This window comes from Lithobates pipiens, unplaced genomic scaffold (genome assembly GCF_037356315.1).
Source record: "Lithobates pipiens isolate NorthernLeopardFrog02 unplaced genomic scaffold, aLitPip1_a1.2 Scaffold_3, whole genome shotgun sequence".
Lineage (NCBI taxonomy): Eukaryota > Metazoa > Chordata > Amphibia > Anura > Ranidae > Lithobates > Lithobates pipiens.
In genome coordinates this window covers 249,273,022-249,289,418 of record NW_027507790.1, presented here as the reverse complement: position 1 = coordinate 249,289,418, position 16,397 = coordinate 249,273,022, and the positions used below count along the sequence as shown (strand labels likewise).

At 48.7% G+C, this 16,397-nt stretch overlaps 1 protein-coding gene across 2 annotated transcripts in view; it reads left to right on the top strand.

Moving 5' to 3' along the window:
• The window catches only part of MYO5B (myosin VB), a 382,616-nt gene that overhangs the window by 319,996 nt on the left and 46,223 nt on the right, over window positions 1-16,397 (top strand). For both annotated transcript variants that reach the window (XM_077463013.1, XM_077463012.1), the window contains exons 24-27: window positions 555-706; window positions 3,739-3,858; window positions 12,839-12,985; window positions 13,070-13,129. In XM_077463013.1, the coding sequence (XP_077319139.1) occupies window positions 555-706; window positions 3,739-3,858; window positions 12,839-12,985; window positions 13,070-13,129 (479 nt within the window). The remainder of the gene's footprint in view (window positions 1-554; window positions 707-3,738; window positions 3,859-12,838; window positions 12,986-13,069; window positions 13,130-16,397) is intronic.

The window sequence follows — 16,397 nt, the reverse complement described above, 5'->3', positions numbered from 1 at the left end:
AACTTTAGTTTAATTTAACCGGATCCTTTGCAAAGTGTGAATGTTTAATCTCATTTTCTCCTAAAGTTATGCAGCTCACGTCAGCGCCTCGAGGCAGAGAGAACAAAGTACGTTCCTCCAAGATGTATTTTCTGGAGAGCTTTTACAAAGCCACATGCAGTTTGCGGATCAGACGCTTATCCCATGCTAATGCCGTCTGAGGCTTGTTTATCCGCGCGTTTATATAGTTTATGTCTTTGATTTTGGAATATTATTTTTTGATGTTGGCTCAAGTATCTGATCTGAGGATCTGGGACATTTTTGCATACCTTTTTCAACAAGATTAATATGAGTGTTTGCTGCTTCAGACCAACCCCAATCTCGCCAGATCTGAGACGCGCTTTGAGCCGGTGTGGAGAAACTTCTAACCGTTGCAGGATGATCATCAAATATTCCCAATTATTTGTACTTGGTGCCTCCCCCTGCCTGCCTTTGTCCCGGAGTGCCCGACTGATTGTTAGATTGTTTAGAGGATGATGTAGACGTCATTGTTTGGTCTTTTTTTTTATTTTAAGATGATTTTACGCAAAGCGAAGGAGTGAAGGAAAACCTGCAGTTCCAGAAGGACCTGGAGGAGGAGCGGGCTCGCTATCAAAATCTGGTGAAGGAGTATACCCGTCTGGAGCAGAGATATGACAACTTGCGGGAAGAGGTCACGCTTATCAAGGTGAGCTTTGTCACTGTTCTCATCAGTAAGGCTTCTCTCACAGTGATGTGATGCGGTTTGACCGCAGTGTACCTGTAGGTTTGGTGCTGGTTAGTTGCACTTTACCATAGAGTTATATTATGTCCCACGGTGCATCAGGAGTTTTGGTGAACTTTCAGTTAGAGCACCAACATTTCAATACAGTAAAACCTTGGATTGCGAGTGTATATTGTTCAAGAAACATGGTTGTAATCCAAAGCACTTGTATATCAAAGCGAATTTCCCCATAAGCAATAATGGAAACTGGAATGATTAGTTCCACAACCATTTATTCATAGGTCCTAAAGTTTATAGTCCATATAAAAACATTATAGCAATGTTGTGTAACCATAAAATGTCCATCCACAACTGGAAACCTCCACAAGGGGATTAGAAGCAAAATCCATCAGGAAATCGAGTATAAAAGAGAAGAGAGGCGCCTCTAAGTGTAGCTATATGGTTACATTTAATGAAGGTCCAACATTTAGCAACTCACATGGTTGATGATTAAAACAGGCCCATCTAAGTATGCAGGCATCCGGGGGAAAGCTGTCCACATAGACCATCCTCCGCACTGCCGGATTTCACCGCTGTCAGTCTACAATCGTGACCGGAAAAACTACCCTGCAGTAGAGCGATCTGAAAACGAGACTTGAACCGCTCATGGAGCGCAGCGTGGGAGGGATGATGTTGATGGCGGCACGGAGGACGGTCTATGTGGACAGCTTTACCCCGGATGCCTGCATACTTAGATGTGCCTCTATTAATCAACAACCATGTGAGTTGCTAAATATCGTACCTTTATTAAATGTAACCATATTGCTACACTTAGAGTCGCCTCTCTTCTCTTTTATACTCAGTTGTGACATGACGCTACTTGTATATCAAGTCATGATTTATAATAAAAAAAAATGGTGCTTGTCTTGCAAAACGCTCTGAAACCAAGTTACTCTCAAACCAAGGTTTTACTGTACATAATAGAACTCTATGGGAAAATCGTGGCTAACCCGCACCAAACCTGAGGATACGCTGCGCTGTTCCCACAGCACCGCATCAGTGTGAAAGCAGCCTTAAAGGGTATGTTCTGAAAATTCCTAGTGCATGTGCTGAAGGGAGCTGCCAAGACCTGAAGGCTAGGCAGAGCCCTTTCGGCACATCTGTGAACGTGTCAGAAATACAAATATGGCAGCATTGAAGACAAATGGAAGGGGATTAGAGTTTCTCTACAAGGGGTTAAAGAGAGTGAGAGAATAAGCAAAATGGTAAATTCACCTTTACGGAAAATATGTGAGGTGAGCTTACACTGGACCCCCTCCCCATCTCCCCAGTCCTGCTGTATAGGAGTCCCGTGATCACCCGCTGTCAGGCACCAGGACGTCACTTTACTGGTCCGGGGATTTGAAATCCTGGCTTCCTCTCCTCTCCAATAGTGCTCACAGGGCAGGCTAGACGAATTCTGATTGGTCAGCACCGTCTATGTGACAGTGCTGAGCAATTAGAGTTCCTGGACTGGTGAAGCGGCATCCCAGTGTCTGACAGCGGGGGATCGTGGGACTCCGGTACAGCAGCACCGAGGAGATGGGGAGGGGGTCCAGTGGAAGCTCACCTTACAGATTTTCTGTAAAGGTGAACTTAAGCCCCGTACACACGAGCGGACTTTTCAACATCCAAAGTCCGTCAGACCGAGTCCGTCAGACTATCCGATCGTGTGTGGGCTGCAACGGACTTTAGCTTCGCAAAAGTCTGACGGACTTTAGAAATGAAGCATGCTTCAAATTTTCCCGACGGAACTCCGCCGGACCCGGTCCCCTTCGAAAAATTCGCTCGTGTGTGTGCTACTCCGACGGACTAAAACCGACGCTAGGGCAGCTATTGGCTACTGTCTATGAACTTCCTACGTCGAATCCAGTCGTACGTCATCACGTTCGACTCCGTCGGAGTTTGGTGTGATGGTGTGTGGTCAAGTCCGTCCGGTCGAAAAGTCCGCCAGAACTCCGTCGGAACTCCTTTGGAGGTCTGTCAGACTTAATCCCTCTCGTGTGTACGGGGCATTACCCTTTAATAATGTTGGCTTATTCCCTCACTCTCTTTAAACCCCTTGTAGAAGAACTCTAGTTCCTTTTCATTTGTTTTCAATGCTCCAATTTTTGTATTTCTGAGATGTTCACAGATGTGTCCCGAAGGGCTCTGCCTGGCCTTCAGATCTTGTCAGAGTCCGTCAGCACATCTGCACATGCTTCAGAAATGTTCAGAACATATGCAAAACACAAATTGTTTAGAATTTTGACAGCATTCCGCCGCTGCGCATGCGCTTCAGTGTTTTGTCTGGACCTGAAACCCTTTGGCACATCTGCGCATGCGCAGAATCTGAGATTGGAGGTCTACATGGCATTCTCTTTTGGGCATTAATTTACAGAAGTTCTGTGGCAACATGACAGAGGGCCAGTCTCCTTGTTTTATGCTGGAATCACGCTCACCGGCAGCATCTGGACACTTTATACTCAGGGGCAGATGGACAGGCTTTCGATCATGTGGCAGCCAACCACAGTGATCACCTGATGGGAGGGAGGCCCATGTAACAGCTCCGGCGTTACAAGCTTTTCAAGGGCTGCCTCCTGCCGGCTGGAAAGGGTTAAGCTCCAGCTAAAACATTTTAGCTTTGAATAGAATGAAGACATATTAGAAACAATATCAGATTTTTATTGCTGTTGGTGACTCTGATTTCCCCTCACTTCCTGCTCCTGTGACATCCGGATGAAAAACTAGGGGCATGAGTGTCACCGGGATATAAACCACAATAAAAAATAAAAACAACTGTAAATCCTTTCCCAATCTAATAGAAGTGTTTTTGTCGCTGCCTCTTTTTTCAAAGCACTTCCTGCTTCTCTGACACAATGTCACTATTTCAGGGAGCAAGGATAAATCTCTCGAATGGGGTCACAAACCATAAAATAAAGAAATAAATTCCCAGATTATTCTAATGGCATATAATGATTTTTTTTTTTTTTTTTTAGCAAACCCCTGGACACCGTAGGAATCCCTCCAACCAGAGCAGCTTGGAATCTGACTCCAACTACCCCTCCATCTCCACCTCTGAAATTGGGGACACTGAAGACACCATTATGGAGGTTGAGGTAAGGTCACACTGCACTATTTGTTGTGAAGAGGAATATCAGTTAACCAGCAATTTATCCTCAAAGTTCACAAAAAAAGTACTGAATAGTGATGGCCGAACGGTTCGCCCGGCGGTCGTTTCGCGGCGAATTTCCGACTTTCGCCGTCCGCGGGTTCGAACGCCTTTTTCCGTCGTTCGCCCCGGCGGACTTACGTGTTTAATGTATACAAGAACTTTAACCTTTCGTGACACGTTTATCATGTGTTACAGGACAACCAATTGAGACATGACAGCTCATGGACACTTGGACATTCCCCCTAACCTATAAATACACCCGATCCGGTGGCCATTTTACATTCTTTCTTCTGTCACTGTAGGGAAAGGATCCTGTGTGGAGTAGGGACAGAGAAAACGCTAGCTATTTGGTACACAAAAGTTCTTTTCAGGACTGGTATAGGTGTTAGGTCAGCAGCCTGAGTTTCTTTTGTCAGTTTAGATAAAGGGACAGAGCGCTGTATGCTGCTATTTTAGGGACAGCTCAGCCAGATTAGTCTTTCTTCATCATCATCATCATCATCATCATTAGCTGTTACTATCAGGTCCACAAAAGAGCTGTTCCAGCTAATCGTTCCAGCCTACTCTTTTTTGCCAATTTGTATAGGGACAGGCAGGAAGCAGTGTGTCAGGCAGTGAGGATAATTTTAAAGACTTGCTGTTACTATTAGTTCCACAAAGGTTCTTTTCAGGACTGGTATCAGTGGTACGGTAATAGGCTTGTACACGTATAATATTCTTTCTTCCAAATATAGAAAGAATATTATACTTGACTGCTGCCCTTCTGCTGCAGTCTGCTAATCATTCACAACTCACTTGTTCCACAAAGCTCTTTATCAGGACTGGTAACTTGGTCTGTCTAGGGTGCTACGGTACATAGGCTTGGGTGCGGTACAGTCTGCTGTTCTGTAAGGACCGCTATCGGTCCACAATACATAGGGTTGCCGTGCACTACTGCTGACCGCTGCCCTATACTGCAGCAGTCCTTCATTGGTATAGGGACTGACGTACAGTCTGCTAATCACTAACACACAACCTGCTTGGTCCACAAAAGTTCTTATAAGGACTGGTAACTTGGTATAGGGTGCTACGGTACATAGGCTTGAGTGCGGTACAGTCTGCTGTTCTGTAAGGACCGCTATCGGTCCACAATACATAGGGTTGCCGTGCACTACTGCTGACCGCTGCCCTATACTGCAGCAGTCCTTCATTGGTATAGGGACTGACGTACAGTCTGCTAATCACTAACACACAACCTGCTTGGTCCACAAAAGTTCTTATAAGGACTGGTAACTTGGTATAGGGTGCTACGGTACATAGGCTTGAGTGCGGTACAGTCTGCTGTTCTGTAAGGACCGCTATCGGTCCACAATACATAGGGTTGCCGTGCACTACTGCTGACCGCTGCCCTATACTGCAGCAGTCCTTCATTGGTATAGGGACTGACGTACAGTCTGCTAATCACTAACACACAACCTGCTTGTTCCACAAAAGTTCTTATAAGGACTGGTAACTTGGTATAGGGTGCTACGGTACATAGGCTTGAGTGCGGTACAGTCTGCTGTTCTGTAAGGACCGCTATCGGTCCACAATAGATAGGGTTGACGTGCACCACTGCTGACCGCTGCCCTATACTGCAGCAGTCCTTCAGCGGTATAGGGACTGACGTACAGTCTGCTAAACACTAATACACAACCTGCTTGGTCCACAAAAGTTCTTATAAGGACTGGTAACTTGGTATAGGGTGCTACGGTACATAGGCTTGAGTGCGGTACAGTCTGCTGTTCTGTAAGGACCGCTATCGGTCCACAATAGATAGGGTTGACGTGCACCACTGCTGACCGCTGCCCTATACTGCAGCAGTCCTTCAGCGGTATAGGGACTGACGTACAGTCTGCTAAACACTAATACACAACCTGCTTGGTCCACAAAAGTTCTTATAAGGACTGGTAACTTGGTATAGGGTGCTACGGTACATAGGCTTGAGTGCGGTACAGTCTGCTGTTCTGTAAGGACCGCTATAGGTCCACAATAGATAGGGTTGACGTGCACCACTGCTGACCGCTCACCTATACTGCAGCAGTCCTTCAGCGGTATAGGGACTAAGAGTTTTGTCACAGGGTCATTTAAAAAATGACATGCAGAGGAAGAGGCAGGCCCTTCCGCAGGGGTGGTAGGGGTAGGGCAGGAGCAACAGGCTTGAGCCAAAGTGGGAAGTTGCAGAAGGTGCGTTCAATTACTTTAAAGGATGCACCAGACTTGGTTGAGTGGCTCGCTCAGCCTTACTCTTCTGCACCCTCCTCATCCTCTCGATCTGCACCCTCTTCTTCACTCTCTGCTATGTGCACCCCCAAAGACACTACCACCAACAACACGACCACCACCACCACCACCACATACCTTCCGCTTGAGTCACTGGAATTATTTTCCGATCCATATCAAGAGGACATTTCTGATGCGCAGCCACTCTTGGTATTGGATCAGGAAGAGGAGGTAGCAACAAGCGCTACTCAGCAGTCTGACGCCAGTACCCAGATCAGCCCAAGGAGGAGGTTGGTCCCCGGTGTTGCTGCCTACTCTACTTATAGCGGTGGGGAAGGTGACGTTGATGATGACGTGTCTAGTGATGTCACGTGGGTGCCCACAAGAGAGGAAGAGGAGGGGAGTTCAGAGGGAGATATGGACCAGCAGATAGGGAGGAGAAGCAGCAATGACTTACATTGCACAGCAGGGACAAAGCAGACTGCAAATGTATCAGGAGCGAGTCATCGACCATGTACGGTCACATCTGGCGCTCCCAGGACACCGGCACATGGCTCCGCAGTGTGGGCTTTTTTTAACGTGTCCGCTGCTGACAATAGCGTTGCCATCTGCAATCTTTGCAGTCAACGCGTTAGTCGCGGTAAGCCCAATACTCACCTAGGGACGACCGCCTTAAGAAGGCACATGAGCAGCCATCACCGAGCCCAGTGGGAGCAACGGAACACACAAAGCCACACTGCAGGCTCTCACCGTCCAGCCTCGTCTTCTACTTCTCCTTCTCCTCTCTCCTCACAATTGTCCTCCACTCCACCTTCCATCACGCCAAGCTCACATTTTTCTGCAAAAAGGCAGGCTTCCGTGGGCCTAATGTTTGAGCGTAAAAAAATGATGACGCCGGATAACCCTCTTGCCCAACGGTTGGCGGCTGGCTTGTCAGAACTCATAGCCCGCCAACTACTGCCATATAAACTGGTGGACTCGGAGGCCTTTCGCAAATTTGTGGCCATTGGAACACCACAATGGAAGGTCCCAGGAAGGAAGTATTTCTCAGAGAAGGGCATCCCAGAGCTATATGGCCATGTTCAGCGGCAAGTGAATGTATCTCTGGCACACAGTGTCGGTGCCAAGATACATCTGACCACAGACACGTGGTCTAGCAAACACGGGCAGGGAAGGTATATCAGTTTTACTGCCCACTGGGTGAACCTTCTGACGGCCGTCAAGCATGTAACCCGTGGCACCCGTGTAGATTTGGTTTTACCGCCACGGATTGCATGCAGGCCTGACTCTTCTTCTCCTCCTCCTACTCCATCCTCCTCCCTCTCCTCCTCAGCTGCCTCCTCCTTTTCCGCTGCTAGCGTCTCTTCCACTGCACCGCCCAAGCTCCCCAGAACCTATTCCACATGCCAGGTGAGACGTTGCCATGCCGTGCTGCGTCTGTTGTGCCTGGAAGCAAAGAGCCACACTGGCCCGGCACTCCTTTCAGCTTTGCGTTCACAGGCAGATGAGTGGCTAACACCGCTCAATTTGACAGTTGGTAAAGTGGTGTGTGACAACGGTGCCAATCTGCTTAGCGCATTGAAACAGGGCAAAATCACGCACGTGCCGTGCATGGCACACGTCTTAAACTTGGTCGTGCAGCGATTCCTTGTCAAATACCCTGGGGTCCAGGACATCTTGCGGCAGGCAAGGAAAATCTCGGCCCATTTCAGAAGATCTTACACGGCCATGGCTCGCCTTGCTGACATTCAGCGGCGACACCATCTGCCGGTCAGACGTCTTATTTGCGATTGCCCGACGCGATGGAACTCAACCTTCTATATGCTTGATAGGCTGCTCCAGCAGAAACGTGCAGTTAACGTCTACCTGTATGAACTCTGCGAAAGAAACGGTTCTGGGGAGCTGGGTTTTTTTTCACCGCGCCAGTGGCTGCTCATGCGCGACACATGCAGACTTCTGCGGCCATTTGAGGAGATCACCAAACTGGTCAGTCGCAGCCATGGCGCCATCAGTGACATGGTACCTTATGCCTTCTTTCTGGAGCGTGCATTGCGTCGTGTCATTGATCAGGCTGTGGAGGAGCAGGAGCGGGAAGATGAGGAAGTCGCAATGCTGGATGAATTCCCAGGGGGGGCTACTCTATCTGAGACAAGTCAACAACAGGAGTCTGATGAGGAGTCAGAGGAGGATGGTGCCGGGGCGGATGAGCAGGAGCAAGAAGAGCATGCTTTAAACCTTTCTGGGATCCCTGTTGTGCGAGGATGGGGAGAGGAGAATGAAGAGGACGACATTATCCTGGATGATGAGCAGGAGCCAGGCCACCACACCGCTTCCACTTTAGTGCAAATGGGGGCCTTCATGCTCCAGTGTTTTAATAGGGACCCCCGTATAAAAAGCATGAGGGTCAAGGACCAGTACTGGGTGGCAACGTACTTAGACCCCCGGTACAAACACAAAATGGCGGAAATGTTACCGCCGTCGCAGAGGGCTGTCAGAATGCAGCACTTCCAGGCCTTGCTTCGAGAAATGCTGCATTCTGCTTTTGCGTGCGCTGGCAGAGGAGCAATTCCCACTCCCAGAGAAGGATTTGCGGGTACCAATCCAACAGCGCCTGCAAGAAGAGGCCGGTTTGAAGATGTGTTGGTGACTTCGGATATGAGGTCATTCTTTCAGCCGACCCATCGACAGGTGTCATCCGGATCCAGCATCAGGGAACGCCTAGACCGTCAGGTGTCCGACTACATTGGGTTAACGGCCGATGTGGACGCTCTGAGGAGTGATGAACCCCTAGACTACTGGGTGGGCAGGCTTGACCTCTGGCCAGAGCTTGCCCAATTTGCAATCGAACTGTTGGCTTGCCCCTCATCCAGTGTCCTGTCCGAAAGGACGTTCAGCGCAGCAGGGGGGATTGTGACCGATAAGCGTACTCGCCTAGCTCACCACAGTGTTAACTACCTCACATTTCTAAAAATGAATGAGGCATGGATCTCGGAGGAATTCAACACATGTGATCAGTAGACCATGTATATGTCTATAAACAATTTTTGGAATCAAGCACACAGACCTTCTTAATTCATTTGGCTCACTTCCCTGACCCAAAAAAGCACACCGTACTATATGCCCCTACCCTCCTCTTTGAAGAGGTTGAGCGGTGTCATATTTCTACTGGGGCTGCTTATTATGAGGGGTTCCCACCATCCCTGTGCTGTGCTGACTTCCTCCTGGGTGTTCTTATTATGAGGGGCTCCCACCATCCCTGTGCTGTGCTGACTTCCTCCTGGGGGTTCTTATTATGAGGGGATCACACCATCCCTGTGCTGTGCTGACTTCCTCCTGGGGCTGCTTACGGTGCTGCTGTCAGCGCTGTATGTCACGGAGCTGCTGTCAGCGCTGTATGTCACGGAGCTGCTGTCAGCGCTGTATGTCACGGAGCTGCTGTCAGCGCTGTATGTCACGGAGCTGCTGTCAGCGCTGTATGTCACGGAGCTGCTGTCAGCGCTGTATGTCACGGAGCTGCTGTCAGCGCTGTATGTCACGGAGCTGCTGTCAGCGCTGTATGTCACGGAGCTGCTGTCAGCGCTGTATGTCACGGAGCTGCTGTCAGCGCTGTATGTCACGGAGCTGCTGTCAGCGCTGTATGTCACGGAGCTGCTGTCAGCGCTGTATGTCACGGTGCTGCTGTCAGCGCTGTATGTCACGGAGCTGCTGTCAGCGCTGTATGTCACGGAGCTGCTGTCAGCGCTGTATGTCACGGTGCTGCTGTCAGCGCTGTATGTCACGGAGCTGCTGTCAGCGCTGTATGTCACGGAGCTGCTGTCAGCGCTGTATGTCACGGAGCTGCTGTCAGCGCTGTATGTCACGGAGCTGCTGTCAGCGCTGTATGTCACGGAGCTGCTGTCAGCGCTGTATGTCACGGAGCTGCTGTCAGCGCTGTATGTCACGGAGCTGCTGTCAGCGCTGTATGTCACGGTGCTGCTGTCAGCGCTGTATGTCACGGAGCTGCTGTCAGCGCTGTATGTCACGGAGCTGCTGTCAGTGCTGTATGTCACGGAGCTGCTGTCAGCGCTGTATGTCACGGAGCTGCTGTCAGCGCTGTATGTCACGGTGCTGCTGTCAGCGCTGTATGTCACGGAGCTGCTGTCAGCGCTGTATGTCACGGTGCTGCTGTCAGCGCTGTATGTCACGGAGCTGCTGTCAGCGCTGTATGTCACGGAGCTGCTGTCAGCGCTGTATGTCACGGAGCTGCTGTCAGCGCTGTATGTCACGGAGCTGCTGTCAGCGCTGTATGTCACGGAGCTGCTGTCAGCGCTGTATGTCACGGAGCTGCTGTCAGCGCTGTATGTCACGGAGCTGCTGTCAGCGCTGTATGTCACGGTGCTGCTGTCAGCGCTGTATGTCACGGAGCTGCTGTCAGCGCTGTATGTCACGGAGCTGCTGTCAGTGCTGTATGTCACGGAGCTGCTGTCAGCGCTGTATGTCACGGAGCTGCTGTCAGCGCTGTATGTCACGGTGCTGCTGTCAGCGCTGTATGTCACGGAGCTGCTGTCAGCGCTGTATGTCACGGAGCTGCTGTCAGTGCTGTATGTCACGGAGCTGCTGTCAGCGCTGTATGTCACGGAGCTGCTGTCAGCGCTGTATGTCACGGAGCTGCTGTCAGCGCTGTATGTCACGGTGCTGCTGTCAGCGCTGTATGTCACGGAGCTGCTGTCAGCGCTGTATGTCACGGAGCTGCTGTCAGCGCTGTATGTCACGGAGATGCTGTCAGCGCTGTATGTCACGGAGCTGCTGTCAGCGCTGTATGTCACGGAGCTGCTGTCAGCGCTGTATGTCACGGTGCTGATGTCAGTGCTCTGTATTACGGTGCTGCTGTCAGTGCTCTGTATCTCCTGCACCCTCTTGTTTGCCTACCCTGGTCCCTGACCTTCCCTCTCCTCCATTGCCTTCATTAGCTCCATAGTCCTGAATTGTCAGAACAATTTCCCAAATAAAAAAAAAATGCTTGTAGTTATCGATCCCAAATTCACCTCATACATGTATTATGCTATTGTCCAGGTGGTGGGACTACGTGCTACCCCCTAATAATTACCCCGTGGCCGCAAATTCGACCTAAAGGTTTGCGAAATTCGCCTCCCATTGAAGTCAATGGAGCCCGCGGCGAACGGTCGTTTTCGCGAACGTTTGTGTCCGTTCGCGTTTCGCGTTCGCGAAACGTCCCGTCGGAAGTTCGTCCATCACTAGTACTGAAGTCGTTGAAGTTGGGTCTTAGTGTTCTTTGCCCCCAGGGGAGTTACTACTGGGAAGGGGAAGGAGCAGGTGGAGCAGAGCTGCTAAGTTACTGCTGGGAAGGGTGGAGCAGATGGAGAAGAGCTGCTGAGTTACTGCAGGGAAGGGGGAGCAGGTAGAGCAGAGCTGCTGAGTTACTGCCGGGAAGGGGGGCAGGTAGAGCAGAGCTCCTGAGTTACTGCTGGGAAGGAAGAGCAGTTGGAGCAGAGCTCCCGAGTTACTGCTGGGAAGGGGGGAGCAGGTGGAGCGGAGCTTCTGAGTTACTGCTGGGAAGGGGGAGCAGGTGCAGCAGAGCTGCTGAGTTACTGCTGGTAAGGGGGAGCAGAGCTGCTGAGTTACTGCTGAGAAGGGGGGAAGCAGGTGAAGCAGAGCTGCTGAGTTACTGCTGGAAAGGGGGAAGCAGGTGGAGCAGAGCTGCTGAGTTACTGCTGGAAAGGGGGAAGCAGGTGGAGCAGAGCTGCTGAGTTACTGCTGGAAAGGGGGAAGCAGGTGGAGCAGAGCTGCTGAGTTACCGCTGGGAAGGGGGGAGCAGGTGGAGCAGAGCTGCAGAGTTACTGCTGGGGAGGGGGGAGCATGTGGAGCAGAGCTGCTGAGTTACTGCTCGGGAGGGGGGAGCAGATGGAGAAGAGCTTCTGAGTTACTGCTGGGAAGGGGGAAGCAGGTGGAGCAGAGCTGCTGAGTTACCGCTGGGAAGGGGGGAGCAGGCGGAGCAGAGCTGCTGAGTTACTGCTGGGGAGGGGGGAGCAGGTGGAACAGAGCTGCTAGGGAGGGGGGAGCATGTGGAGCAGAGCTGCTGAGCTGCTGAGTTGCTGCTGGGGAGAGGAGAGCAGGTGGAGCAGAACTGCTGAGTTACTACTGGAAAGGGGGGAGCAGGTGGAGCTGAGTTACTGCTGGGAGAGGGAGACTGGGTGAGCTGAGATGCAGAGTCACTTCTGGGATTTGAGAATGGGGCAGGTTGCTTAAAGTACAAGTGCTTCTGCTCTTGATTTTGAGGGTGAACTACTCCAGAGTTGTTGCAGCTACAGAGGTCAATGAGGACTTCTTTTGAATGCTCATTTACTGCTTGTTAAGAATTTTTGAATATCTGAATGTCCCATGTCTGGCCACAGTTGCACTTTAATGACCCCCTCCCCAATATTACATACTTGGCTTTCCTTCATTGCCCTGCCATTCTGTTCAGTTCAGGGAATACAAAGAAGAGGCTCTGTGTAAGATTGAAATAAGTCTAACCAGGGATTGAACTTGACTGAGGATCATCACCCTGCTCCAATACTTTTTCCCCAGACAATTGAATACAGTCATATAAGGTCCTGAATATATAGGCCTCATCTGGACCCATAGTGCATTTATAATGCAAATATGGGAATACACTTTAACAATGTGTTCTTATTATGGCACAGGAAGCCGGGCTGGAGAAGGCTGCGATGGACATGACTCTGTTCCTGAAACTTCAGAAGAGGGTGAGGGAGCTGGAACTGGAGAGGAAGAAACTGCAGAACCAGTTGGAGAAGAAAGAGAAGGAGCAGCAAGAAAATAACAAGCCGCAGGTAATGAGAGTGATTGTGTCTGCTGATTATATTCATGTCTTTCTCCATGACACCTACTGAAGCTGGTGTCCTCTATCTACTCAGGTCATTGAAACATCAAATGACACGGATCGTGACACAGACATCGCCTACAACAACCTGAAGGTAACTTACTTTTCTACATTCTTTAGAAAGAGCAGATCACATTAGAATTTTTTTTCTTCCTGTTTCAGCAGTGGGAGGGGCATCTGGGCATACATTATGTGTGAGCTGATTGGAGGAAAGGGACACACACACATACCCCTTTCCACATAGGCAGAGGAAAGAAGTAACATGCAGAGCTGTGCTGTGAATAGACAAGTTCTCTGCTTATCTGTCTCTACGTTCCCTCCCCGACACAAATTTCCAGCTGCTTTTATCTCATGTGTCGGAAAACTTGTCAGAAGTTATCATACTGATAACAGAGGAATGGAGCAGGAGAAAGACACGGCACTTAGGCGAGAGATAGGTAAACACTACAGATATGTGCCCAGGTCAGATTTACATAATTACATAGTAGGCAAGGTTGAAAAAAGACACAAGTCCATCAAGTACAACCTATGTGTGTGATTATATGTCATTATTACATTGTATATCCCTGGATGTTGTGGTTGTTCAGGTGCTTATCTAATAGTTTCTTGAAACTATCGATGCCCCCCGCTGAGACCACCGCCTGTGGAAGGGAATTCCACATCCTTGCCGCTCTTACAGTAAAGAACCCTCTACGCAGTTTATGGTTAAACCTCGTTTCTTCTAATTTTTAATCAGTGGCCACGTGTCTGGTTAAACCACCTTCCTCATAAAAGTTTTATCCCTATTGTGGAGTCACCAGTATGGTATTTATAAATTACCTTTGCAGGGAGACAAAAAGGAAGTAAACCCATCAGGGTATCATTATCTAGCATCAACAGTGCATCTCATCTACTGGCAGGATCTACAGGATCTAAAACTATGTTACAGAGGGGATTCAGAAAAACAAAAACTGTTGTGTTATTGCTATAGACTAGGGGTCTCCAAACTTTCTAGAGAAAGGGCCAGTTTACTGTCCTTCAGACTTTGGGGGGGGGGGGGGGGTGCCCTGTGAAAGTAAACAATGCCCCATCTTTGGTATTAGCAGGAGAAATAGTTGGTGTCAGTAGGAGACATAGTGGCCCATTCTTGTCAGTGGAAGGAATTATGCTCCATTGTTGGAGTCATTGGAAAGAAATAGTGTCCCATTGTTGGTATTAGTAGGAGAAATAATGCCCCATCATTGGTGTCAGTGGAAGAAAGAGTGCCCAAATGTTGGTGTCGGAGGCAGGAAAAATGTCTCAAGGGCCGGATAAAGGCAAGCAAAAGGCCTAATCCGGCCCCAGGGCCTCAGTTTGGAGACCGCTGCTATAGACAGATGCATCCAATGTGTGATATCAGATTAAGCCCATGGTTAGACTTTACTGTCCTCAGGGTAGGGGGAATTGTGCATGAGGACTTAACGCACATTTGCGGCACAAACTATTTAAATACATCCGGCCTAATGTATTGGGTAGATGACAACAGCTCTTCCCCTGTAGAGGTCAGAATATTTCTTAGCATGTGATTAGAAGGAGTTGCAGCAGTGGCAGCTTCTGTACATCACAGAGACTAATGAGTAAAAGTAATAAAGCCGCTCGGGACTCGCATCTCTCCCCAGGCACAGATCAGAGAGCAGCCGAGCGCTATGTAAGTAATGTACTGTCATCCCGTGTGATGCTCAGCCAATAGCTGCCGTCTTCTCCTGTCTTATGCACTATCAATCAGTGTTCACAGAGAAGCAGTGTAGCTCTATGGCTTCTGTAATGAACTCATTTGTTACAAGGAGCATCTCAGGGTATAAACATTCCTTTTATACACTAAAGTCAAACTCTAGCTAGGTTTAAAGTTCTTAACTTTTTTTTTTTTTTTTTTAAATATACATTTTTTATTGAGTTAATTGTAAATTTACATACAAAAGCACAAAATCTGGATCACCTAGATCCCCTATACCAGGGGTCTCCAAACTATGGCCCTCCAGTCGTTCAGGAACTACAATTCCCATCATGCCTAGTCATGTCTGTTAATGTCAGAGATTTACAATGCCTGTTGGGAGGTGTAGTTCCGCAACAGCTGGTGAGTCGAAGTTTGGAGATCCCTGCCCTATACCAAAAGATTAATAGAGGTGGAGAGAAACATTCCTTTATGATATTTTTTAGATCAGTATAGTTATGTCTTGCCACCTATTCAGACAAAACATTTATACTTGGTGCCGGTTCACACTACAGCGACTTGGGATCCAACTTGTCAGACCTCAAGTCGCTGGACATAAGAAATACCATTAAAGTGAATGAGAGCCGCCACAAACCTTTTCTGAAAATGGAGCGACTTCAGTACTGTAAAAGAAAATACTTCCCACATTTACCCAGCAGCCCCCTCCCTCCCACATATCTGATTATTCTGTAATTGGCCACAGCCAAAGTCGCCTGTCCTGGGGGAAACTTTAAGTCGGGTTGTAAATTGCGCAAAGTCAAGCTGAAGTAGCCTCCAAATCGCCTTGCAAAGTTGCGCTGTAAGTCGGGTTGGCCCTGTGTGAACCGGCACAAACCTTTTCTGAAAACGGATCGACTTCAGTATTTTTTTTTACACTACTGAAGTCGCTCCGTTTTCAGAAAAGGTTTGTGCCGGTTCACACAGGTGCAACCCGACTTACAGCGCAACTTTGCAAGGTGATTTGGAGGCGACTTCAACGTGACTGTGCAACTTACAATGCGACTTAAAGTTGCCTCCAGGACAGGTGACTTTGGCTGTGGCCAATCACAGAATAATCGCCTCTGTGGGAGGGAGGGGGCTGCCTGGGTAAACATGGGAAATACCTGGGTAAATTATTTTCTTTTTCCTGTAAAGTCGCTTCAATCTAGAGGATGGCGATCCGACTTGGAGGCAACTTCCATTGAAATCTATGTGTACAAGTTGCCTAGACGTCGCCTTGAAGTAGTACAGGAACCTTTTCTGAATTAGGAGCAACTTCAGTTGTGTACATTAAGTGCCGGTTCACACTACAGAAACTTGGGATTCAACTTGTCTGACCTCGCTGAACATAAGAAATTCCATTGAATTTGCGGTGGTGGATTGAAGCATGGAAGGAACTACTATATTAAGGAACTATTTTTTGCACATAACGGCCTGAGTACTTTTATAGAGTGAATACTACACATTATATTGATAAGGATTTTTTCTGAGATTGGCATTTTGAAGGCACATTTTTTAAGCACTATTTTGAAGTACATAATTGGATATTGGCATTATACACTTCTCCAAAAAAATTAAAGGAACACTTTTTAATCAGAGATTAGCATCAAGTCAATTAAACTCCTAGGATATTGATCTGGTCAGTTAAGTAGTA